Source organism: Hermetia illucens, chromosome 1 (assembly GCF_905115235.1).
Source record: "Hermetia illucens chromosome 1, iHerIll2.2.curated.20191125, whole genome shotgun sequence".
Classification (NCBI taxonomy): Eukaryota; Metazoa; Arthropoda; class Insecta; order Diptera; family Stratiomyidae; genus Hermetia; species Hermetia illucens.
Window position 1 is genome coordinate 9,937,527 of NC_051849.1, and position 26,222 is coordinate 9,963,748.

The 26,222-nt window shown below is 43.6% G+C and overlaps 1 protein-coding gene across 3 annotated transcripts in view; it reads left to right on the plus strand.

Annotated features, from left to right (window-relative positions):
* The window catches only part of LOC119648075 (ATP-citrate synthase), a 66,332-nt gene that overhangs the window by 31,265 nt on the left and 8,845 nt on the right, over positions 1 to 26,222 (plus strand). For 2 of the 3 annotated variants that reach the window (XM_038049564.1, XM_038049571.1), the window contains exons 3-9: positions 6,268 to 6,453; positions 6,611 to 7,060; positions 7,121 to 7,394; positions 7,467 to 7,793; positions 18,455 to 18,647; positions 18,875 to 19,282; positions 19,365 to 20,190. In XM_038049564.1, the coding sequence (XP_037905492.1) occupies positions 6,268 to 6,453; positions 6,611 to 7,060; positions 7,121 to 7,394; positions 7,467 to 7,793; positions 18,455 to 18,647; positions 18,875 to 19,282; positions 19,365 to 20,190 (2,664 nt within the window). The remainder of the gene's footprint in view (positions 1 to 6,267; positions 6,454 to 6,610; positions 7,061 to 7,120; positions 7,395 to 7,466; positions 7,794 to 18,454; positions 18,648 to 18,874; positions 19,283 to 19,364; positions 20,191 to 26,222) is intronic. The other variant, XM_038049578.1, reaches the window with a different exon arrangement.

A 26,222-nucleotide genomic window follows, 5' to 3' on the forward strand; every position in this document is an offset into this window, starting at 1 on the left:
CCAAAGAAGTCTAGTTCTGGATTTGTTTGAGGGTCTCTCCCTGCTCTCTGCAACTTCGACAATACGAACTGCAGGGTCTGTCAAGTCTTGCGGTATTGTCTCTTATTTGCTCGTGGCCCTTGAAAACAGTCGCCATCGAGACGCAGACTGTCTCTCAAGAGCGCATCACTTCATCGATAGATCTCCAGTTTCACCAGTATAATTGCCTGGAGTACACTGGTGTATCCTGGACTGTACAACAGACTACAACTCCGCTGCACTGTGCTCACCTGAGAATATCCCTGCTATGCTAATAAATTGCACACCTACCATTAACGTCTGTTGGGATTGATTGCACTTTGACCAGTTCTCATCTCAACTGCCCCACAGATGTTCTATCGAATTTAGACATGGCGAAAAGGAGTGTCCACTCCAGAGGCCAGTCGAAAATATCCATTTTACCTGTAAAACATTCCCTAGAATCCCGTGGCAGTATGTTTGCGGTGGTAATTTTCCTGGGAGATTTTATTTTCAGAAAAAATAGCTCTTATTTGTATTTAAGCTGCCCAAAAAACTTTCATCTAAAATAGCAAAATATCCCAATGTCGTAATTCTGCCCAATAATTCTCTTGTAATACCACTTTCCTTCATACCAAGAAGACTGAATCCAGAAGGAGCAAATGAAGTGGCTAAGAAGCACCGAATGTCATTGCATATTTTTGGAGTAGGGAATTTTAGCTAATTGGCTCGTGGTCCTTGTGGTTAATAGATGATTTTCTTGTGTGATCGATCGAGAAACAACTGACGTGGAAATCCTATCACGAGAGGGGCGTCCGTGCTGTGTACGACGACGAATGTTATGTATTCGTCGCAATCCTCTATGTCACCAGAAGCAAATAGCAGGCGAAATGGGCATGTTTGCGCCCAGTATCAGTCGCGAATTTTACACGGAGATCTTCAGTTTAGCGTTTACAGGCGATGCGTCCGCCATTTATTAACTTCTCAACTGAAAGAAGCGCGAAGGAAGGAATACCATGATTCCAGTGCGGTCACCATGTAATGGTCTGGTGGTGAGCTTCTTACTAACTACTACTGTTACCAAAAGTGACTTCAGTAAAATTGGGGTAAGAAGGAATTCCAGTGTATACCAAATCATGTTAGAAGAGCTTGTTGAACCCCTAATCCAACAATACCTGGCAGACTAAATTCATCTGCGCAAAAGAATGGACCTCTGGTAGTCCCGATTTACATCTACTGGATTATCGACAGTAGAACAAGCTTGATGGGGTCACAAATATCGGGCCGTACTACCGGTGACGCTATCGACGCTTGACCCCAGGGACTTCAACCTTGTATAGACCTGGGAAGTAGTCATTTTGAATGATTTTTTCGATATATTTTGTCTTTTCTGTGTTAATTTCGAAGAATTTGCTCTATAGGTTCGTGAAAAATAAAAATTCGTTTGACTGAGAGAACTTAGGGCTATACCACATATACTATGGAAGCCGCGATATCGGTCGTGGATGTCCTCATTTCGGAACTGATCATAGCCTGGATCGCCACTGATCCAACGCAACATCGCTAGTCGACCAGCGTGCCGGAGGAGGAGTAATATTTTTGTTAATGTTTGAACTAATTTCTTGCATCATCTGAATTGTAAAAATTTCAACAAGTCGGAAATCAGACTTTGAATGCTTGAGCTATGAAATGTTTTGCGGTTTCTTTATGTAAGAATACTTGGATACTTTATGTTTAAGTCCAATTTCCTTAGATTTTAAACCAAACTTCTTGTCAAAATTGATTATTTCTGAAAAAAAGTGCGTGTGACGCACAGTGAACCGATTTTAATGAGATTTTGTTTTCCATAAAATTTTCTATCTCCTGGTTGCCGTTTGGTCTAGGATGTTCGGGTTCACAGGGGGGTCGATAAGCAATTTTTAATCACAAATTTTATGGAATCTTTGTTCACATGGTTAATAGATGCATCTTATTGCGAACCCCAACGATATGTGGATTTTTTCATAGACGGTTGAAAGTCCAAAGGACCACACCGCCACATTCTCGAGTCTGATAATTGAAGAAAGAAGTATGATCATGTCGACGTCAATTTTGATTCATCTGCACATAGGCGCTGGCAGACTTGCGTGGTAAACTTTCAACATTTTTTCAGATGTCGCCCTGTGAATTGGGGCTTAAGAATATACTCAAAGTCCTCCTAGCTTGTCGTAAGAGGCAAGTCGTGAGAGGCTATCAATCTGCAAATTTTGAAACTTAATTGCTAGCGAAACGTCAAAAGCGCCCTAGATAGGGGCTGACCTCATGGCTACAACCTTTGGCTATCGAAAATGGACTATGATTGGTTTCTCGAATGTGCGCACCCGGGGGCAACGGTTGCGAGAGTCTTTAGAAAGCTCGCTTTCTCTAATTTGAGTGGGAATTCCAACGATAAAAGTTGGATCATTCGGGGCCTGAACGAAGTAGGGTGGTGAAACGTTGGAGAGCACTCCTTTCTATCTTGCGGTAATGCGCTATTATACTCTGGAAAGCCAAATGGTAAGATACGTGAATTCTGTGCTGGGTTGCTACCGCAAGGCGCGCTCTCTTGACCTGACAGGCGGTAGCTGACAGACTTCTAACTGCAAGGTTCGTATCCAGGTTAAGGTTGTATCACAATTGTACAATTTTATGCACCAACGGCGACGTCTGGTATAGTCGAAAAGGATGATTGGTACGAGCAATTATAATCAGTTCAGGGAAGACTTCCTCAAGGTGACATTGTGAACGTGATGGGTATCTGAATGCCAAGGTTGACTCTGCAACGCCTTGCTCGGACATGTGATGGGGAAACACGGCCTTGGCGACCGTAACGATAATGGTTGAAGGTTGATGGATTTGTACAACATCCACCGCCTCGTCATTGGTGCCTGTTGTAAGATCAATTGGGTTTCAACTGACTAATACCTTACGAGCAAATAGATCGACCGCTTTACGATCAGCACTAAATTTAGGAGTTGTCTCCTGGATGTCATTGTCATTGGTCTCGAAAAAGATCACCATCTGATGATTGCTTGCGTTCGCTTCCGTCTTGCGTCGGCTACTTCTCATAGGGTTGGAGAGCTGCAACCCCCCAAGTTCAACATCGACCGTTTTTTTTCATTCAGGTGTCGCTCGACAGTGGGACGGCAGATATTTTTAGTAACCCACTTGAGAATATCGATGAGCATTGGGCTGTCATCAAAAATATTCTTTTCTCAATGACTAAACAAGATGTCGGCTACGTCCTGAAGGGTCGTCAGATTATCTAGCTGACTGCGGAATCTTGGAAGTGAATCAATGAACGGAAGGGCTTGAAGACTCTATTAACCGGTGCGAGCGATGGCGGGCGTCACGCGCTCGAACTCCCAACACCAAATGAATTCCTGAAAAGTTTAGCGCAGTGTATGTCGTGGCAAGAGAGAATTTGCTATTGTGCTGATGCTTTCAGAAGTGTATACCACATCTCGAAAGAGCTTGCCTGTGAAGGACGTCAACGGTGGAGTTGTCATCCATCATGACGGGCAGCTGAAGGAACACTTCAGTACGATTGTCAATCGTATCAAATTCGATGAGGTTCATCCCCTTGTGCATGAAATGGCTAGTCACCAAAGCATACGTGTTCGGACTGTTCCTCCAAGCAGAAGAGAAATCAATTCAGCCATCAATGCACTCAAACGGAGCTCGATGGAGAGAGTTTTTTTGCAGCTACACCTGCTATTTCCTCTGGTACGGAAATCCTGGGAACCTGAGATCTTTTCCACAGAAAGAAAGAGACGATTGATAACATTTCGAAGAATGGCACCCGTTTCGAGTGTAACAATTGGAGGGGTACATATGGTGCGTACTCCTGGCCGTTACAATGATATTGGCTAAAATAATCCTGGAACACTTGAAAGAATATCTCGAAAGCTTAATCGATAGAGAGCAGGCTGGTTTCCTGCATTAACCGCATCAACACTGTACGCTACACCTGCTCTTTATCGACTTCGAGAAAACTTTCGATATTGTGAACAGGGAGTGCAACTGACGTGCTTTACGCAGGAGGGGCACTCCGGAGAAACTAATAGCTATTATCAAAACGACACATAATGGTGTAAAATGTCATGTGCTGCGCCGAGGATATTATTTCTTCTTGTTATCGGTGATGTTCTTCATGCTACCTTGTCCGAAGGATATGGAGGAATTCAATGGACTTTGATATCTTTCCTCAAACACCTCGTCTGCGCTGATTTCATCTGTTCGCTCTCTCACCGGGTCATGGACTACGGTCAAATGCAGAGTTGGAGTAAAGATAAACACCAATAAAATCTGAGTTCTCACTCTAGCGATAGCGGGTCATTGCACTCTATCGACTTTAATGGGCAGTGCATCGAAGGCGTCGATCAATTTTTATATCTAGGAAGTGCTATTTCTGTCGACGGTGGCATCGAACGAGATGTTGCCCGACGCATTAACAGCACTAAATTCGCTTTCGTTGTCTTGTCTCAAATCTGGAAATGCGGTTATTTCAACACAAAAATCAAATTGACACTGTTCTCTGCTAGTGTTGCTATATAGGAATAGCACATGGAAAGCGAACCCCACTGTTACTCAAAAGCGTTTAGCCTTCGTCAACATATGTCTACGTCGTATCATCGAAGTATGCTGGGCTGGCGCTATCTCAAACGAACAACTTCGTCGGCGAACAGGCGTGGCACCCATACGCCCTATGATCGGAAGACGGAAACGGCACTGGATGGAAGAAGGGGGCGACAATTGCATTGCGGGCTAAGCAATGCAGTGGAATCCACTTTCCCAAGACGGCCGAAGAGTTTGCCGCCCCAACCGCACTTGGCGCAGAACAGTTGAGGAAAATTGCAGACGTCTTGGGTAGTCGTGGGAAGAGCTGAAGGCCATTTCAGGTAACAGCGAAGGACGGTGCGTAAGCGTGGTTGACGCGCTAGATCCCACCGAGAGATACATGGCAACCATATATCTGCTCTGGTGATTGGTCATAGCCAATCCGGATGGTCATTCGAACTGCCTCTAACTTCACGCTGTTATTATGAAATCGATTTTATTGAAGACTTTGTCTACAGAGTGTTTGTGCCACGAATCTAAGTTCATTACAGTTGAAATGAAAAGGGGAATCCACTGAGTTGAATAAATTATAGAGAATATTGTTTTTCTAAGGGAGGTAATTAGTGTGAATTGTGCTTCAAAATTACTTAACACACCAGCGTACTTTGGATGAAGTGGCGTCCTTTGTGATCGATACATCAATGAGCGCCTTCAAAATTTACCGCAGTGTTGTTCGCCCTGCCGCCCTCAATAGTTCTTAGTGCTCGCTGGCAATGAACGACACATCGCGGTAGTGGAGACGGAAGTGTTGCGTTGTATGCTACGCTATGATCGCATCTACGATCGATATGGGGTTGCACCAATCACGATGAAATGGTCATGTAATCCGGGTTAACGACAACTGACTAGCTATGATTAGCCAAGTTATCGAAGTCGATGTAAATTGAGCAAAAAGACAATCATTTTGGACAGAATGTATTTAAATTTTACAACAATTCAAAATTTCGAAATATTGATTGTGGGCTTTGTAATAGTGTGTATTCTTGCAAGTGATGAATTCGTTGTGTCTGACTCAATCGGGGTGGGGTGATTACTAATTACTGAAGATAATACTGAAATAAATTCCAGATTCGGGTGATTTCTATTATTTTCTTTTATGATATCGGATCCAGAGTCCATATTTGATTGTTTGGGCGCTTTAATTATTCACGTAATTTTTTCTTCTATGTTATATTGCGATCTACCCATTTACTTCGTTATGCATACTTTCAATAACACTCGCATGTTTATTTTACATTTGCAATTACATTGTTGAATTATATTTCAATGTTTAATGACGATCTAGACTAGCACCAAGTTGCGAGTAGGTATGAGGTACAGTAGTTGCTGTTAGAAGCTATCTCTGAATAAAAGTCGTAATTCTACGATCGGGTGGTTTTGTAATCATCCTTGGAGGATTAGCCATGGAATAATTGTAATGAGACCACGTGTTGAATTTTAGTCAAAATATAATTTAGGAAAATTTGAAAATCATACAGAATTTCACTGATTTGGTGAAAATTTATAGCATCTTTTGTACGGTGAACGCTCTGTGGATCACGTAATCTTCCTATTTGTTATTTTGTCAATATGTACACAATCTCTCGATGCGATTTATCAAAAATTAAATACAATTTTATTGTTAATTTACAGCCCCTTGTTGTTAAGCCTGATCAATTGATAAAACGACGTGGGAAATTGGGATTGATTGCTGTCAACAAAAATATTCAACAAGTCAAAGAATGGGTCGATGCACGTATGGGAAAAGATCAGAAAATTGGCGCAGCCGTTGGAAAATTGCGAAATTTCATTATTGAACCATTCGTTCCACACAAAGATGTAAGTAGAGGATACCATTTTGGAGTGCATTCCTAATTTCTATAGACAATAGCTTCGAAGTTGGTTTGGAAATGGTCCTCTCGTGTTTGCTTTTCGAGGAAACAACCAGAGAATTGTTCTAGAGCTTAATAAACTTAACTGAATATTGCTTTTTCAGAATGAAGAGGCTTACGTGTGCATCTACTCACACCGAACAGCAGACACTATCCTATTCTATCACCAAGGTGGTGTTGATATTGGTGATGTTGATTCAAAGGCCTTGAAATTAGACGTTCCAATTGGCCAAAATGTAACTGCAGCAGAAATAACAAGCAAACTTCTGGTGAATGTCACCGACGACAAGAAACAACGAATTGCAAATTTCATTTATGCACTCTATCAAAGCTACGTGGATTTATATTTCACTTATTTGGAAATCAATCCACTCGTTGTCACAGCAGACTCAATCTATGTCTTAGATTTGGCTGCTAAATTAGATTCAACTGCTGATTTTGTTTGCCGGCCGAAATGGGGTGAAATTGATTACCCACCACCATTCGGAAGAGACGCATATCCAGAGGAAGCGTACATTGCCGATTTGGATGCAAAAAGTGGAGCATCATTGAAGGTTAGTGGTGTTGGGAATGTTTATGATTGTTTACAAATTAATATTTAATATTTTATCCAGCTGACAATTCTGAATCGCAATGGTCGCATTTGGACAATGGTAGCCGGTGGTGGCGCCAGCGTTATTTATTCTGATACAATTTGTGATTTAGGTGGAGCATCGGAATTAGCCAATTATGGAGAATACAGTGGTGCACCATCAGAACAGCAAACATATGAATATGCAAAGACTATTTTAAATTTAATGACCTCATCACCAAAACACCCACAAGGAAAAATCCTGATAACTGGTGGCGGTATTGCTAATTTCACAAATGTTGCAGCCACATTTAGAGGTAGACTACGCCCCAAATGCGATACATTATATAAAATTCAAATCAAATATTTAATAAACTTGAATATTTCAGGAATCATCACTGCCCTTCGTGAATTCCAACCACGTCTAGTTGAACACAACGTGTCGATATTTGTTCGACGTGCTGGCCCTAATTATCAAGAAGGCTTACGAAAAATGCGAGAGTTTGGTAGTTCTTTGGGTATTCCACTATATGTTTTCGGTCCAGAGACACACATGACAGCAATTTGTGGTATGGCATTGGGACGACGACCAATTCCCCAAGCTTGCAATGTAGAGTTTGCCACAGCGAATTTCTTGCTGCCAGGGGGTCAAGAACAACAAGACCAGAAGTCAGATGCCGCTAGCAGTGGTGATAGCAGCCGAGGAGGCGCGAATGGTAAGCAGTTTTTTATGAATATTGTTTGATTGCTTAGTGCTAAGAAAATGGTGTCGGGAAATTTTATTAAGTTCTTCGTTAATTGCTAGATTTCTACTTTTATTTTGCCTACATTTAAGCTTAATGTTAGACTGTTATTGAAACCACTATATGAAAGTTCAGCTCGGTGAACGATTTTTTCGTCCATCTGACATGAAATCATCTCAGATTCATAAGCTGTTCTTGATTCGAATGATCCTTTCCTTATAATTGTGGAAAATTTCCATCCATAGGTAGGCTGGAAAGGGGACGATTCTCCCCGGGCCCGGACTTTTATCAGGGACCCGCGTTACAAATTTCAAAAAAAAAAAATGATAATTTGGGGCCCGGCATAATTTTCATCCTGGGCGGATTTCTTCTATACGACCCTATCCTTAGGTGTTCATTATCTCTCATTTATTTGCTTCATATTATTCTGACTATCCACTTATCTCCAGAAATTTAAAAAGATGCTCATTCCTTGACTCTTTTGCGAGGGTCGTTCGAAAAGTCTGTGCAAAAATAAAAACTACTTAACTCTTTGGGGTTATACACTTTGTCCAACGCTGATCTAGTTCGTTGATCCCTTCCGAAGGAAGGATTTGTCCAAGTCTGAAAAATAGCTATTTGTTTCTGCTATCATCTTTTCGCTTGAATAAAATCTTTTTCCCGGTGGCCCTTTCTCCAAAGTAGGGCAGGGGCGTCAACAACGTTCAGGGTCGCTTGTGCCCATATGGTCGCACCGAAAATTTTGAAACCACTTATAAACTGTTCTAATCGAAGGTGCAAAATCACCGTAATGTTTATCAAGCTTCTCTTTAGTCTCCTGAGGCGTTTTGTCTTTCATACGGTAATGTCTTATCACCACCCGAAATCCTTTACGTCAATTGCGTCAATCCCTCCACTTCCTCGATTCAAACGAATCATCATCATCATCCTCAACGGCGCAACAACCGGTATCCGGTGTAGGCCTGCCTTAATAAGGAACTCCAGACATCCCGGTTTTGCGCCGAGGTCCACCAATTCGATATCCCTAAAAGCTGTCTGGCGTCCTGGCCCACGCTATCGCTCCATCTTAGGCAGGGTCTGCCTCGTCTTCTTTTCCTACCATAGATATTGCCCTTATAGACTTTCCGAGTGGGATCATCTTCATCCATACGGATTAAGTGACCCGCCCACCGTAACCTATTGAGCCGGATTTTATCCACAACCGGACGGTCATGGTATCGCTTATAGATTTCGTCATTGTGTAGGCTACGGAATCGTCCATCCTCACGTAGGGGGCCAAAAATTCTTCGGAGGATTCTTCTCTCGAACGCGGCCAAGAGTTCGCAATTTTTCTTGCTAAGAACCCAAGTTTCCGAGGAATACATGAGGACTGGCAAGATCATCGTCTTGTACAGTAAGAGCTTTCACCCTATGGTGAGACGTTTCGAGCGGAACAGTTTTTGTAAGCTGAAATAGGCTCTGCTGGCTGACAACCGTGCGCGGATTTCATGTTGTTGGTTGTCTTAATGACTTGCCAAACAATTTTTTAGTGACTTTCTGAGTCTTGACCAACTCTTTCCAAAACGTTCTCAATTACATACGTTCGTCACACAGATATTTTCAGCGGAGCCCCAGACTCATGGCTCCTTCAACTCGACTGCCATATCAAAATGGACGCATCCTGCGCTCCTCTTGCTGACTGCGTTTTCTTCCGAGAAGAAAGGCTTTACCAGGACCAGGGAGATCCTCTTGAGTGTGTGGGCCTCGCTCGAAGATCTTAGGGAACCTCGTAATGTGACTGCAGCGGCCTCCGGTAGGCGTCCCCCCTAATTAGGACATCCGTTCAAAAGTCAAGATCTCCCTGCGCGTTGATCACGTTTCGCGTGGTGGTCGGTCACGTTTTTCGCGTCACTGTATTTTTGATCAGACGCAACAATCGAGTGGCTTTCAACGTACTGTTGCATCTGTGAAGAATGCCATTGACTTCGGGTGGTACACGGTTGTCCGGTGGCGTTTGAAGCCACCCGAACAAAGGGAGGACCTGAACTGCTTTCCTTCGTCGACGATTATAACTGCCGGCACGCCGAAACGTAGAATCCATTCTCGACAGAGGGCCTTGGCGCAAGATTGTGCAAAAGCGTCTATCGATAATAGTGACAATACCTGAAACCGTGTGAGACCAATTAATTTAGGATGAATTGCGTGGAGGGCTTGATGGACCAGGGAACACATCTACCCTTTTCCTCACATGTTTTATAGTATTGCACTTTCGACATATGATGCTGTTCATGGACGGCCAGAAATATTTTGCAGTGACTAACAGATTCGTTGCCCGGATGTCTGGGTGTGCTAGATCGACGTAAAGTACTTCCTTACGGAAATCGGTCGGAATATATGGCCTTACTCCTCCATGGAGGACTCACAATATATACTGCAGGTTGAAGGAAACTCCATAAATGCGTAGTTGAAGTTGGTCTTGTGACTGAAGGACAGCGTGAGTGGAAATTCAGTTGCTTAGAAAAGAAGCTCAACGACTGCCAGATTTGGTTCATCTTTTGGTGAAGGCCCTCTTCAGACCACATAATTAAGCGGTAGTCTTCGGCCCTGACAAGTAAGTGTTAAGGATCGATTGATGGAGAGCGATCTTAGGCGAGAAACGTCGGTAGAAACAGGAACATCGTGATCCCGTTGTATAACCCACCAGTACAGAGATCCTTCGGAATCTTTTCCCTCTTTAAGTTTTTCCTGTCTAGTCAGTCGCAATGAAAATTTTCTCTATCTTATGACGCTTTCGTACTATATTGTAGATTAAGTGTTGTAGCATTCATTCGACAAAGCAAACGCGCCTAATCCCATTTAAAGTTGTCAGACCATAGAACCTGTCAGATTATCCAATCGATGAATTCATCGAGCGAATTCTGCAACAATATTTCAAATGGTTATAAGATGCATGTTATCTTAGTTGAATATGTGACAGTCACTCTTCAGTTAACTGCGGTCAAGTTCCATTTTTCTGCTCTGTCTCTTTAGCGAAATGGAAGCAGAACTTGCTAAATGATTTAGTTCAGTCAGAATTCCTCGGCTCTAAGTAGAAACTGGGTAACAATGAATTCTTCGAAATAACATGCTTTACTCAACAAATGTTGCCGTAAACTATTTTCTTCTTCATGCAGATGATTTATAACACAAGAGGTTTGTTGCCTCATAATCAGACCCAGACAGATTTTCTCATTGCTCTCGGCATATAATTGCTAAATCATTCATTTATCATCCTGATTTGGGTTTCGCATGTCATAGCTACCTAGAATTTGATTTTAGAATGCTTTGGTTGTGTATTTTAAGGTTTTCGATTTTGGATAAAATTTGACAACTATCGCTTTTGAATTTGTGCCTTGTGTATAACATAGACTCTTAGTTGTTGTCAATAACGGTGTGATCCCTTTGATGTGGAATTATTGGCTGGAAGATGATGTCCTTAAAAAAATATAGTTGAATGTTGAAGGGGATTCCGAATCGAAATCATGTCATGGTTTGCTGATGTTTGCTTCCATTCATTCGATGGATGAATGGCTTTGACCCTTTTGGTGGCTTAGTTTTATACTCGTCGTCTTTTTTTCCGTCCCAACCTTTTCTGCAACTTTTCAACTTGTCGCGGCTGTTCAATGGAATGATGGATGGAAGGTATTCAAAATGTTAATAATAATACACAATGGAATCCCCGTAATGCCTACATGCCATAAAAGTATCCTCAAACAATGACACTGCCTCCTCCGTACTTTACATTCGGCACAGTACAAATGTCTAACGTCCCTTCTACTTTTGAACGACACACTCGCCTATTGGACCCGAATATTTGGAACTTCGATTCATCTATCCAAAGCACCTTTTAAGGTTTTGTGTAAAGCAAAACCTTATTAAAATCGGCTTACTGTCTGTCTGTCCTTCACACGGATTTTTATCGGAGACTAACAGCGATTGACACCAAATTTGGTGAAAAGGCGGGAACTGTGAACACTCACGTATACAGTGAGTTACATTCTTTCACGTTGAATTTAAGGGGGGTGTACATTTTTTTCATCAAATATAGTCATTTGGGGTATCAAATGAAAGGTCTCCATTAGTACCTTTCCGAAGCCGGCCTTAGTTTTGACATTTGTTGGAAACGGGGGAAGTGTGGGGGATGGTCGTTGATAAAAAATAAAAATAATAAAGGACCCAGAATAGATCCCTGTGGGATGCCAGAGGAGGGCTAGGAGGAGCAGGATGTGCAACCATCAAAAGAGACGGAAAGATAAGAGGCATGCAATGGAATTCGGACAGAAGTATCTTGTCATTTACAGTGTCGAAGGCTTCAGCAAAGTCAGTGTAGATAGTATAAAATTGTACAACTTTTTACGACGCTCTTAGTCTTTCTGCAACTTGACGCATGGTCTTTGCATGATACACGAATAGCACTACGTTTCATAATAATTAGTTGCTTCTCTTCTGGCAATATACATAAAAATTCGAGATGTCTATTTGAAAAAAAAAAATAATTTCACAAAATTTTCCAATTTCAAAAGAAAATCACGGCCCTCACTAAAAAATACAGTACACAAGAAATTATCATTATTTCTCCCATGGCAGGAGCATATATATTTGTATTTCCAAGCTCATTCGTTAAAAGTGTTTGGACAAATCCGTGGAAGTATATTTGTTTCCAAACTTAAGACGGTAGTGTATTTGAATTAATCGTTAATACTTAGAGATTGGGCCTAATGTGCAGGAGCTTAGTCGTCTTGAAAATGATGTTATCAATTTTTTCTCTGAAAACTTCAATGTCGGCAAACAGAATTCCCTTATATTTGGATGCATTCAAATGGGACACCCACTATCAGCTTTTTCGCATTTCAGCTTTCTGTTATGCATCTCCAGATCATAATATACGGAGAATGTTCTACGGTTGATGTCGTGCATTTCTTGCTATTTGGTCCAATAAAATTAAATTTAGATTCATCCGGAAAAAATGACTTTATTATTCGTCTCCGCTCCAGTTTCGCTACTCTTTCGCTCAGTCGAGTCGCCTTTTCTTCGTGTCTTTTGTCAGAAGAGGTCTTTGTAAAGACTCGAAACTCGAAGTCCAAACTCATTCAGGCGACGCTGCATCGTTTGTTCACTCATCCTGCTTAAACTTAACCTCTTAACTCACTTTTAAATCTTTTTAGGGGGCTGATGTGATTAATTTCCCTGTGATGATGATCTTTTCCATTTTTTTCTCCCACTTCCTTCTTTCTAGTTTTAACTTCCTATCAGTCCATAGAATTTAAGGAAACTTTGCACAGCCAGTCCTTGAAGCATTCCTGATAAGCCCTTTTTAGTATAGCCTTGAGCTCTTCCAGCGATGCAGTCTTTATCTCGTCAATTGTTACGAATCTCCGTCCTTCAGTTTTGGGAACAGGAAAAAGTCGCATATCTGGATCGTCATTGATATCATTCAGCAGCCCCTGAGCAATGCCCATGTGACGGTTCTTTTGGTCAGGATCTAGACGTTTTGAGCAAACTTCGCTATCACACATCTCATGTCCAAAATATACGAAAAAATTATATGACACGAACCGATTTATATGCCAACATCTTCAGTAACTTCTCTTATGGTAATTCGACGATTTTCCAAAAGAAATTTTCTTCACAGCTTCGACGTTGTCATCTGTTGTTAAAGTGGTGGGGCTCGGCTATCTTGGAAGAGCTTGTACCGTATGCCACTGTCAACATCTTATCAGAGCACCTTCTTTCCATTTTTTACACAAAATTTGATGCGAATTCTCTGCTCCTGTTTTGTAATAATGTTCTATTTGCCAAAAACAAGCTAAATATGCTACATGTATCTGTGTGTGTGTGTGGTGGGGGAGAAGCTACAGCTTCTGAGCAGTCAGGTCGGGTTGACCCATTGTACTCGCCAACCCCATCTAACGGAATATTTCGGATTCGTTTACGTATCGCAGGATTTCCGTTAGTGGATGTGATGCTATCCGTCGCAACTGGAGAACGTCGGCATCAGAAATCTGATGCCTGATGCGTCCATAATCGATCATTCACATAAGAATTGCTCCGTGGATTCCGCTTCCTCATTATAGGAGGGACACGTATCACCTTGAATAATGCCTATTCTGAACATATGCCCAGCTAGTGAATTATGGCCTATCAGAATGCCCACAATACTCCTGCAAGTCCTCCTGCTTTTCGACAGAGGTGGGCAGCGCCTGATGAGTTGCCTCTGCCAGGGTAGAGGTGAGGCAGCGTCGGATAAGTTGCCTCAGCCCTGGACGAAATCGTAAGTCAAGATTTTTTCTTTTCGTTTAGAACTTGGGTATTTAATCCAAAAAGAGGAGTCCGCGAACCACAAGAGAGGAGGTAAGTTGCTTCCTAAGTGGTCCGGTGGGAGGCTTGATGCTTTGGAGGACGCTATCTTAAGCACGGATGGGCGGATCCTGGTCGGGGGTGACTTCAATGCTAGGGCACTTGAATGGGGCATGCCTCACACAGATTCCAGAGGAATTCTGGAAATGGCGGCGAGAACAGGACTGGTAGTTCTAAACACCGGATCCACCCCAACGTTCCGGCGCCCGGGCTGCGAAGGAAGCATTCCAGACGTAACCTTCGCGTCGGAATCACTGGTGTCGCTGGTGGACGGGTGGCGAGTTCTGGAAGATTTTTCGGCAAGTGACCACCAATACATTGCTTTCGAAGTGGTGGACACAAACTCTCGGTGTGCGCCACTCCAGCGATCTTTCTGTGTATGGAACGTCGCGAAAGTGAACACCGGGAAGTTTGTCGAAACTCTGGGAACAGGTGGGACCACGCTGAAGGGTACTCCTGGGGGCGGTGGCGCCGCGGCTGACACTGTCGTAAATTCAGTTATGAACCTGATAACGACGGTCTGCGGAGCCTCCATGCCCAGGAAGACATCGAGGCGCAGCAAACCTTCCATGTATTGGTGGACAGTGGAAATCGCAGAGCTCCGGAAGGAGTGTCACAGGCTCCGCCGCTTAACACAACGTCTAGGCGACCGGGGGGAGTCATGTACCATAATGATGGAGTACAAATCAGCCAAAAGGAGACTCCGCAGCGCAGTAAACAAGAGCAAAGCTCGCTGCTGGTAAGATCTGATCGACGAGGTGAATGGGGATCCGTGGGGACTCGGTTACAAACTTGTAACCCGAAAAATCGGGGCTTTGCGGAAACCGTGTTCACTTAAGGCCGAGCACATGGACCGCATTGTGAGGGCACTCTTCCCTGCACACCCCATATGGGAGGGTGACGTCGGCGCGGAGAGCGCAGAGGACTGTCCACTTTTCTCTGTAAAAGAGTTGGAACAGGCAGTCCTCTCTATGAAAAATAAGAAGGCGCCAGGACCCGATGGTATTCCAGCAGAGGTATACAAACTGGTATTCCAACACCGGCCAGACCTACTGCTCGGCGCATTCAACGCTTGCCTGAAAGAGGGCATTTTCCCTGCTCGTTGGAAAGTTGCAAGGCTTGCGCTGATTCCTAAAGGGAAAGGCGATCCCGAATTGCCGGCTTCATACCGCCCACTATGTATGCTTGATACTGCTGGGAAAGTGTTCGAAGAGCTCATCAGAAGTAGACTCGCTGAAGCGATACGCGCTGCCGGAGATTTATCTCCCCGGCAGTTTGGTTTTAGGGCAGGGAGATCGACAATTGATGCTGTCATGCAGGTCGTGGACGCCGTTCGACGAGCAGAGGCACATAGCCGCCGAACTCGACGGGTGGTGCTCCTCGTAACGCTTGACGTCAGAAACGCTTTCAATCCCGTAAGATGGAAAGACATTCTAGGCACACTAGACAATACCTTAAACGTGCCGAACTATCTCTTACGGATTTTGAGGGACTATCTGAGGAACCGCTCCCTGCTCTATGAAACACTAGAGAGTCGAAGGTGGATGGAGACCCTGGAACCTCTGGAACGCTACCTATGACAGTCTGCTTAAACTCGACATGCCAGAAGAGTCGCGCCTGGTCGGCTACGCAGATGATGTCGCAGCGCTTGTTGCTGGACGCACTGTCGAACAGGCGCAAAGCAGACTCGACATATTGATGCGACGGGTAAGCGGATGGATGACTACTCATGGTTTCAACCTTGCACTGGAAAAAACCGAAGTAGTCATCCTGACTAAAAAGAGAATTCCGACCCTGCGTCCCATATCGTTCGGCGAGTCGATGTTCGAGTCAAAATCAGCGGGGTTGACTCTTGACTCAAAGATGAGCTTTTCTGAGCAAATCCAAGCAGCAGCGAACAAGACTGCGGCTGGAGTTTCGGCATTAAGTAGGCTAATGGCAAACATTGGGGGTCCTACGTCTAGTAGGCGACGTCTCCTGATGAGCTCAACGCAGCCTGTCCTGCTCTACGGCGCAGAGGTATGGGCTGGCGCTTTTAACAAGGAGGTATATCGTAGACGCCTCGCGCAAGTACAGAGACGGGGAGCTTTACGGGTGGCGTCTGCGTACCGCACTGTCTCTGAACCGGCCGTGATGGTGATCGCGGGAGTTATCCCCGTTGCCCTTCTTGCTAGGGAGTGTCAGGCCATATACAAGCGCAAGGGAGGTGGTTGCTCGCGAAGAACGGCAACTCTAGACGAGTGGCATCTCTCTTGGCAAAATGAATTTAGAGGCAGATGGACTGCGCGGCTCATCGGCAACTTAGGTGCGTGGCTGAATCGGAAGCATGGTGACACTGACTATTTCCTTACCCAATTTTTAAGTTGGCATGGAAGTTTTCAGTCTTACCTGCACAAGATTGGAAAGGCGCGTTCTCCGGATTGTGTGTTTTGCAATGGAGTTGTGGACGATGCCCACCACACTTTTTTTTCTTGTGGAAGGTGGGATGGGGTTCGTCAGCAGCTCTATTTAAACACAGGGGATCTCTCTACAGACAACATTGTGGAAGAGATGCTGAGGACTGCTGACAGCTGGAATAGTGTTGCCAATTATGTTCGGGCCCTTCTCGTTGCTAAGAAGATAGAACTCGACTGGTGGAGGAGCCGGATGGCAGGGGGCTCCTTGAACTGACAGTTCCCTTCCTCCTCTCCCGTTGGTGAAAGGAATTCCCTGATTTGAAGGCTCCGCAAAGCGGGAGAGTTCGGGGGCTGGCCCGAAGTAATGTGACAAACGGTTCCAGGCTAGCTCTCTGACGATGGGGAGGTGTTTAGTTGGTAGTCCGACGACGTACCGAATTGGGAGTCCAACACTGTGTGCGTAAATGCATTCACCTAACCTACCCCAAAAAAAGAAAAAAAAAAGTAGTCCGGTCCGTCATAAAGTGGATGCGGACTCAGGACTCCTAGCATCCTCAACTTTAAACAATCGTTTGGTTGGTTACGCTTACCTGAAACGGAAAGACGAGTTGAAAGAAGGCAGAAAAATCGATTGATAAAAAGAGCGCAAAATTTTCGTGAGATTCAATTTAATCAGATAAAATTTAACATCAGATTCTAAAATCGTTGGATGCATTATTTTCTTCTTTTGCAATTCAGTCCACTCTTCGTTCCGATTTTCCAAGTTGGAGTAGCCTTTCAAGTATTTTTACTCAAAGTAAAGGCGCATAGTTTGTCTACGTCGAGAAGCCTTCCTTCCATTCCACTGGTTTCATCCTTTCTTTTTGCATCTCATAGACTTGAATTTTAAAAGAACTTTTCATTGTCTCCCAAGTCTTACTTTCATTGAGAAAGTAACTTGAAAAGAAGTCTGATAATTGCATGGTGCAGTCTGTTAATATTTGCAAGAGTATTTTTGTGCATAATGGCCGAATGAGGAACTTTACTTGCTTCCAGTGTAATTGCTTTATTATTCTTTAAAAGAAGAACGAATATGTTTAAGTTGTCGTACTAACATTAGTCATTTAAGTTCATCAATTAATATCATTCGCCGAAGCATTCGCAACTTTCTTTTGCGTTGCTTTTAAGCCAGCTTTAAACCTAGCAATGTTCACGTTGTCGATTTGTTGCCAACCTGCCACCGAAAAATTACCGTAACAACTCAATGACGGCGACTTGAAAATTAAGATGTAGCATACAAGTTGGCAACAGGTCGGCAACATGAATTCTGGCTTTAGAAAGTCAAATGTTTATCCTAATCTATTGTAGCTTATTTACGCTTTTGCAAAATATTTTCATCTCATTCTGTGTAGTATCTTAAGTAGTTTTAGTTTTCTTCATGGAACTTATACTATTTTTTTTATTTTTTTCTTATATTTTATGTTATCACCTGTTGCGCTTGAACATTACACTCAATCACTTTGCTCTATCTCAAAATCAAATCAAAAAACAATTCGAATTGAAATTTTTCATCACGTATTGCTCATCTTTCCTGGTTGCGCGAATTCGATGCATTTGGTCATGCGGTACGATCCAAACACAATTTCAATCATTCAATCAAAAAAAATAATAAATCGATATCGCGAAATCGCTGGGTTATCATTACGAAATCATCTTGAAATCGCAATGTATAAATCAAAACTGAAACACATACACACAAAACACATTAAATTGAAAAATCGAAATCGAATTGATGGGTTGTATGCTGGATATTGTATGAATTCTTCATAACATCAAACTCTGTACATGTTGAACAAAACTCGCAAACAAACAAAACACATGTAGGAATCGGTCCAATAAAATTGCCTCCTCTATCAACAGGAGCATTGAAATCTCATGGATTCAACGATGCTCAATCATCATCGGCTGTCGATGGTCGGTCTGTGCAGAAAATGTTCACAAATCGCACAAAGGCAATTGTATGGGGCATGCAAACACGTGCCGTACAATCGATGTTAGATTTCGATTTTATTTGCAGGTATGTAAAGGGGGGCTGGACACTTTTGACAAATTGCACTGATTTACTTCATTTGGATAGAAAATTAGCGGTATGAGTTGGAAGACATGAAACCAAAAAGTTCAGAAGAAAAATCACTCACAGAAGCATCTAATATCTTCTATCCAAATGAGGGGAGATCTCTGGAAATCTGTCATTCGTTGCAAAGAAAATCAATTGGTAACGCATGTTTTTTGTACCTCCTCCAGGCGAGAGGAACCGTCGGTTGTTGCCATGGTCTATCCATTCACCGGCGACCACAAGCAAAAATACTACTGGGGTCACAAAGAAATCCTACTGCCTGTGTATAAGAAAATGCAGGATGCCATCAATAAACACAAAGAGGCAGATGTTCTGGTCAACTTTGCTTCACTACGTTCGGCCTATGAGTCAACTTTGGAAGTGTTGGACTATCCACAAATTAGGACAGTTGCAATCATAGCTGAAGGCATTCCTGAAAATATGACCCGCAAAATGATTGTGGCAGCTCAGGCGAAGGGTGTATCTATTATCGGGCCAGCGACTGTGGGAGGAGTGAAACCAGGATGCTTCAAAATCGGAAACACTGGTGGCATGCTCGATAATATTCTGCACTCAAAACTGTATCGACCGGGAAGGTAAGTTCATTGTCTTGCATTGGTACTGACTCAGTAGTTCAACGCAATAATTTAACATCCTTTCTCTATTTCTTATTCGCAGTGTTGCTTACGTATCCCGATCGGGCGGTATGTCAAATGAATTGAACAACATCATTTCCAAAGCTACAGATGGCGTTGTAGAGGGTGTAGCAATCGGTGGTGATCGTTACCCAGGCACAACATTCATGGATCATATCTTGCGCTACCAAGCAGATCCTGATATTAAATTGATTGTCCTATTGGGTGAAGTTGGTGGAGTAGAGGAATATGAAGTTTGCGAAGCTTTGAAAGATAATCGAATCACAAAACCCTTGGTAGCCTGGTGTATTGGAACTTGTGCTGGAATGTTCACATCGGAAGTACAATTTGGTCATGCTGGTTCATGTGCCAACTCTGATCGCGAAACGGCAGCTGCAAAGAACAAGGCACTACGTGAGGCTGGAGCCTACGTACCAGAATCGTTCGATACTCTTGGCGATTTAATTGGAAGTGTTTATCAGGAGCTTGTGAAAACAGGTAGAATTGTGCCTGTTAAGGAAGTCCCACCACCGACTGTACCTATGGATTATTCATGGGCAAGAGAATTGGGCCTAATCCGTAAGCCGGCATCGTTTATGACGTCGATTTGTGACGAGCGAGGACAGGAATTGATGTATGCAGGAATGCCTATTAGCGATGTGCTGAATAAGAACGTTGGTATTGGAGGTGTTATTTCGCTGTTGTGGTTCCAACGTAGTTTGCCACCATATGTTTGTAAGTTCTTCGAAATGTGCTTGATGGTTACTGCTGATCACGGTCCAGCTGTGTCTGGTGCTCACAATACAATTGTGTGTGCTCGAGCTGGAAAAGATTTGGTGTCTTCAGTTGTAAGCGGATTGTTGACAATCGTAAGTATCTGATTTTAAGATTTCACTTTTGTTTTAGGCTTAAGAGAGTTTTAAGTCCGCCATCCATCTTTTTGGGCTAAACACGCAGCCCTTGGCGAAATCACAAACCGTTTGTTTATCTGAGATTTCTGAGGTTTAAATTATAATGAAGGCACATGACATGATTTTTCGAAAAGCGTGCCCTCTTCCTCCACTGTTCTGCGCCACATAGTTCTAGAGGGACCCACTCCCCGACTATCCTGGAATAATGGGTTCTATTGCACGGCATAACCCGCAATCGAGTCGTTACCCCTTTTCAATGCCTCATTGTGTAAAACAGTTTTAAAGCACTTCTCGGAGTTGGGGCATTATCATTCTCTTTTGCAACTCAATTGCTACGACATGAAATATGACCAATGAACGACTTGCCCCTCAACTAATTTGGAAGATCTGCGCTAAAAATATATTAACTAGTGCAGTACCGGGAGCTCACTTGACGACTCAGGCCAGGGATGCTGAAGTTGAAATTTTCAACTTGTTTATTCCAAGAGTACTTTTCGCCTAGGCGGATTCTAGCTCAGAATTACTGTCGTCTCGGATAGCTAAGATCACCAATTTCAACACTCACAATGAGTTTATGTCATTCCAATCTAGGGAACGTTGTCAGAGGAGCCTTGATCGCCGAACATTTGATAACGCGGGAAGTCTTGCTGAACAGCGACGACACTTCCACTCATATTACTGCTACATACATCAGCTGACATCTTTTCCGATCCTCTCCCAATCATTATGGAATTGAACAGGCCCCTAATCTACAACCTGTTGAGCGCTGCCCCTTCACTAACTACAATAAAACTGACAGTAATCCGACACCTAATGAAGTGCATAACGTTGAAATGAACTATAGACGAGCTTTGTTGAAGACGTTCCATATTTTGACTACCAGAAACATCTGTAACGGCAGATATTCATACTGATGAACTTAACATCTTTGCGACATGATTTTGAAACTGCTGCTAAGTCCATAGCGATCATTTTCACAGATATTGTAAGATATGTCAGTAAGCAACTGCTCACTACTAACCATCTCAGAATCCTATTAAAAAGATCATTCCAACCACCAACTCCTTATAACAACCAACGGAACATGAGAGACATCGAAAGGAATGCCCAAAGATTTAAGAGGGAACCTCTCGACGACGCAGCCTTTAGAGGTGCTTAGTCATCAGATGACAAAAGAGAGCAACAAGCAGGCTTATGTCAGGGAGATGCTCTCGCCTAAATTTGTATCCACCCGGAATCGATCACAAAATCCAAGATATCTTCATAGCGTGGAAAGACATGCTCAGTATCGTTGAGCATATCTACACCTGTTTAGCAGTTGCCACATCGCTTATCAAGGCGATATAAATCGGCTCGCTCGCTCTTCATACAGAGGAGGTAGAAACCGAACTATCACGTTTGCCATTCGAACCACACGGTGTTTGGCTACCAAAAGAGTGGCGAAAATCTAAGAATTAAACCTTACCCTTCAGGAGAGGCATTATGAGATCAACTGATAATCCAGCATCTAAAAGCCTGGCTTCAAGGAATTTAGTATTCATCAGCGTGTGGCTTTTTGAACCTTGTGGACGTTGCAATGTATAATTGCGTATTCGCTTTGATTGATTCATTCCACTCCACTTCAAACATGGATTAGCGAAGTGTTTTGTATTGCCCGGATCCCTTTGTAGACGATAAAGGAATAATTCGAGTAGGAGGCCGGCTGAGTGCTGTTTTGTTTTATAATGCTAAACATCAGATGGTCCATGTTCCATTGACTAAGCTCCTTATGCGGATGATTCATGATTATCATTTTCATTGGTGACCACAAAAATTGTTATCCTTCAACAATTTTGGTCAATCAAGAGTAAAACCATCGCTGGATCAGCTATCCAGGGATGTGTAAGTCTAGGCCAAAGGCATTGAATCAACTTACTTCACAAAAAAACCTACCTCACACAAAAGGACATTCAGCCTGACCATTTTTGAATTCAGGGATTGATTGCTGTGGTCCTTAGTAGATAGTACAAAATACACAGAAGTAACTCGCAAAAGGCCTATGACTCCATCATCATCAAAGGGGCAACAACCGATATCCAGTTTAGGTCAACCTTAGTTAGGAACTTCAGACATCCCGCTGTTGCGACGAGGTCCACCAATTCTATACACCTAAAAGCTGTTTAGCGTCCTGACCTACGCCATCGCTTCATCTTAGGCAGTGTCTGCCACGTGCTCTTTTTCTATCATATTTGCCCTTGTAGATTTTCCCACCCATACGGATTAAGTGATCCGCCCACCGCAACCTCTTGAGCCGAATTTTATCCACAATCAGATGGTCGTGATATCGCTCATAAATTTCGTCGTTATGTAGGCGATGGAATCGTCCATCCTCATGTAAGGGGCCAAAAATTCTTTGGAGGATTCCTCTTTCGAACGCGGCCAAGAGCTCGCAATTTTTCTTGCTAAGAACCGTGGAATACATAAGAATTGGCAAGATTGTCTTGTATAGTAAGAGCTTTGACCCTATGAGGAAACGTTTCGAGCGAAATAGTTTTTGTAAGCTCAAATAGGCTCCGTTGACAGCCAACAATCGTGCGCGGATTTCATCGGCGTAGCTATGGCCTAGTATTCTGTTATTTCACAGCAAAGGCTTCGCCAGTACATTTTAGGTGGAGATATTTGAAGCCTGCCGATGGCTAGGGGTGATCCGAGCCCCAAGTGTAATATAGTCATTCTAACCGCCAGGCGGCTATTAAGGCTGTATACTCAGTGGCGACATCCTCCAGGCTGATGGGGCAAAAACGCACTAAACAATATGGACGGCACACTCAAAGTCGCCATCCTCTGGATTCTCAGTGATAGGAACATAAAAGGGAATGAGTGGGTTAACGAACTGGCCCTACTTAACAGCCGCTAACTCCAGATAGTGAAGGCTCATCACCTACATCAAATCAAGGAGGATTTGACCCTCCTATAAAATCGTAAGAGCTTTTGGGCAAGGCGCATTCAAAATATACAGAAATACGGCTGGTTTCGCTGAGACTGACCTATAGAAGACCATGCCACAAGACTCGGCATACTCTACAATTTGCATTGTCGAAGCTGCGGAATAGGAGGGAGAGACCCTCAGCCACTTCCTTTACGATTGACTAGCTCTTGCTAAAGCCAGGCTGTGGACAAGATCCCTAGTTGCATGGTGGGGGAGCTGCTATTCTTTATGAATTTTATGAGCGGGTCCTAAAGAACTGAACTCCTTGCTCTTCCCGCAGCAACCGTGACCTTAGGAGTTGTTGCATCAAAACAGCACTAATTAGGCTCCTCCAAGCGGTCACCTACCTTCAAGCACCATTAGCTTTGTCGGTGCGAAACATAGACTCTCTGATTTGAAATGCACAGTTTACGTTTCTTGTGAGCAATAAGCTATATTCAAGGGAGACAAGGAACAAATCAAATGGGACATGGAAGATTGTTGGACAGAGAAGAGGCTAGATTCCTGTGTGAATCCTTCTGTTCTGATCACATCTATACCCTTCGGATTATTGTGGAGCCGTGTGTGGGAATTAGATCAACACTCTCTGCTCTTCATTGATTTCGAGAAAGCAAAAACAAAGACCGTATTTACCCCTCCTCCCGCGCTTGGAGCTATTCGGAGAAATAAATTGCTATTATTAGAGTGACATGATGAAATTTCTAAGAAATTTGAAGTTGGTGAGATTCTTCACGCTGCCTTGGAATTTGGAACCACCAAAGTTGGGTGTGAGTTCCGCTTTGGTAATTGAGTTTTTCGTTCGTTTTGGGGATTGGACGACTCTTCATCTTTTCTAGGTAATTCGTTTACTTTTGCGAATATCAATCAATAGCGGCGCGGCAGATAACTCCGGCATATCCTCTCCGTGGCCGTAGTGGCAGTACAAGTGCCACCGTTTTGGCGACGTAATCCGGAAGCCTGGTTCCGGCAATTAGAGGCGCAATTCGCGATCGCTGGCATCACTGTTGATGCCACAAGATTTAAACAGGCACTCGTTGGCCTGGGCGAGGAGGTGTTTGGACTGGAGGAGTGTTCCTACACGAAGTTAAAGGGCACTCTCGTCGGTAAGTGAGTCATCAAGCTGAATCACTTGCTGACGGAGCTCATCGTAAGCGATCATTTTTCGAATCAACTGCTGCGTGAGATGAAGCAGTTGGGCGGGGATAAGGTTGGGGTTAAGCTTCTGAAGTCGTTGTGGTTGTCGAGTCCTGCAATTTGCTGGTACCACCGTATCTTTGCCGACAAAGCAGAGAAATGTATCAGCCCGTGCACTTTCACGGCTTCAAAAAACAAAACGTTGGGAGCACCAGCAGCGACTACCCAGAATGTAGCTTCACGCCAATTAACAATATTCGATACTTTGAGTAAACGCTATTACCTGATCGACACAGTCCACTCGGTATCGCGGAATCACAAACTGATTCCGCATCAACTCAAACTAGCGGCGGAAAAACAGTTCGACGGACGTTCTCGTGACGTTTCGTCATAGCAGATATCAGTAGTCCCATATTAGGCGCAGACTTTCTAAGCCACTAACGTTTGCTAGTAGATCTGGAGAATAGGTCGTAATTTTGCTCACGTCTTCAGGACCCTCGCATTCATCCGCTTTCTCACAAAGACAGCAATATAACTACCGAAAGTAGTCTCTCGTGGGCAGAAAAGCATGATGTACGACACCGTTCATTACCACCTCAGAACCTTCCTGTTGCTAAAAAAGAATTTTATATACTTTTAAAGCATCATCATCATCATAGATCATCAAATAGATGCTGGTCTTCTTCACGGCACATGGTCCCAAAGTTCAACAGCGAATGGAGATCATGTGACGATTACCGACGTCTGAATACTCAGACCGTTCCAGAGCGCTATCCCATACCACGGCACACCCTTCGGACTTTTCGAATTCACACGGATGCTTTTTGGTCTGTGCAATGCGACGCAAACTTTTCAGAGGTTCATCCACTCTGTCCTGCGAAACCTTAACGTTTGTTTCGTGTACTTGGATGATGTTTTGGTCACCTCTTCAGATTCTGGCTGCAGATGCTTTGTCACGTGTTTCAGAGGTTAAAATTCCTGGAACGGTCGATTTTTCGGTAATTGCCGAGGCACAAAAGGATAATGCAGTGCTTCAGAGCCTCTGGGACAACTCCAAATACAAATTTCGAGAATTACCCATTTTCGGCTCTATCTCCGAAATAGTCTGTGAGACCTCTGAAAAGGGACCTATGCTATATATTCCGGCCGCTTTTCGCACGGAAGTATTTCAAGCAGTACACGATCTTGCGCACCCAGACATTCGGACAACAAATCGGCTTGTCACTAATAAATATTTCTGGCCATCAATGAATAAGGACGTCAACTCCTGGGCCAGACAGTGCATCGCGTGCCAGAACTTAAAGTCACCAAGCACGTACGAAAAGAGGTAGGCTCATTCCCTCGTTCTGCAAAGCATTTTCATACGATCCACATTGACATTAGTGGTCCTTTGCGAGATTCACATGGCTTCAAGTATTGCCTCACAATTATGGATAGGTTCACGTGGTGGTCTGAAGCAATATCTCTGGTCGACATTTCCGCAAAATCGTGTGGCGGGGCCCTTTATTGTGTATGGGTTTCACGCTTTGGAGTTCCGGCAGAAGTCATTACTGACCAGGGAATGCAGTTCGAGTCTACTCTGTTCTCGGAGTTGGGCATACTCCTGGGCTTCAAACGTCGCCGGACGACTGCGTATCACCCGCAATCCAAAGGATTGCTGAGATAGGACACTGACGGCCATTATAATGGCACACGATGACTCCTCGTAGTCGCATGTCCTGCCTTTCGTTTTACTTAGCCTACGTACAGCCCATCGCGAAGCGTTTGCCGCCAGTTCCGCCGAGTTGGTATACAGGGAGAATTTGAGACTCCCTAGCGATCCTGTGTTCCAGGTTGGCCCTTTCCACCACTGAGTTTTTGCATTTGCTCCCGGCAAGATTAAAATCGG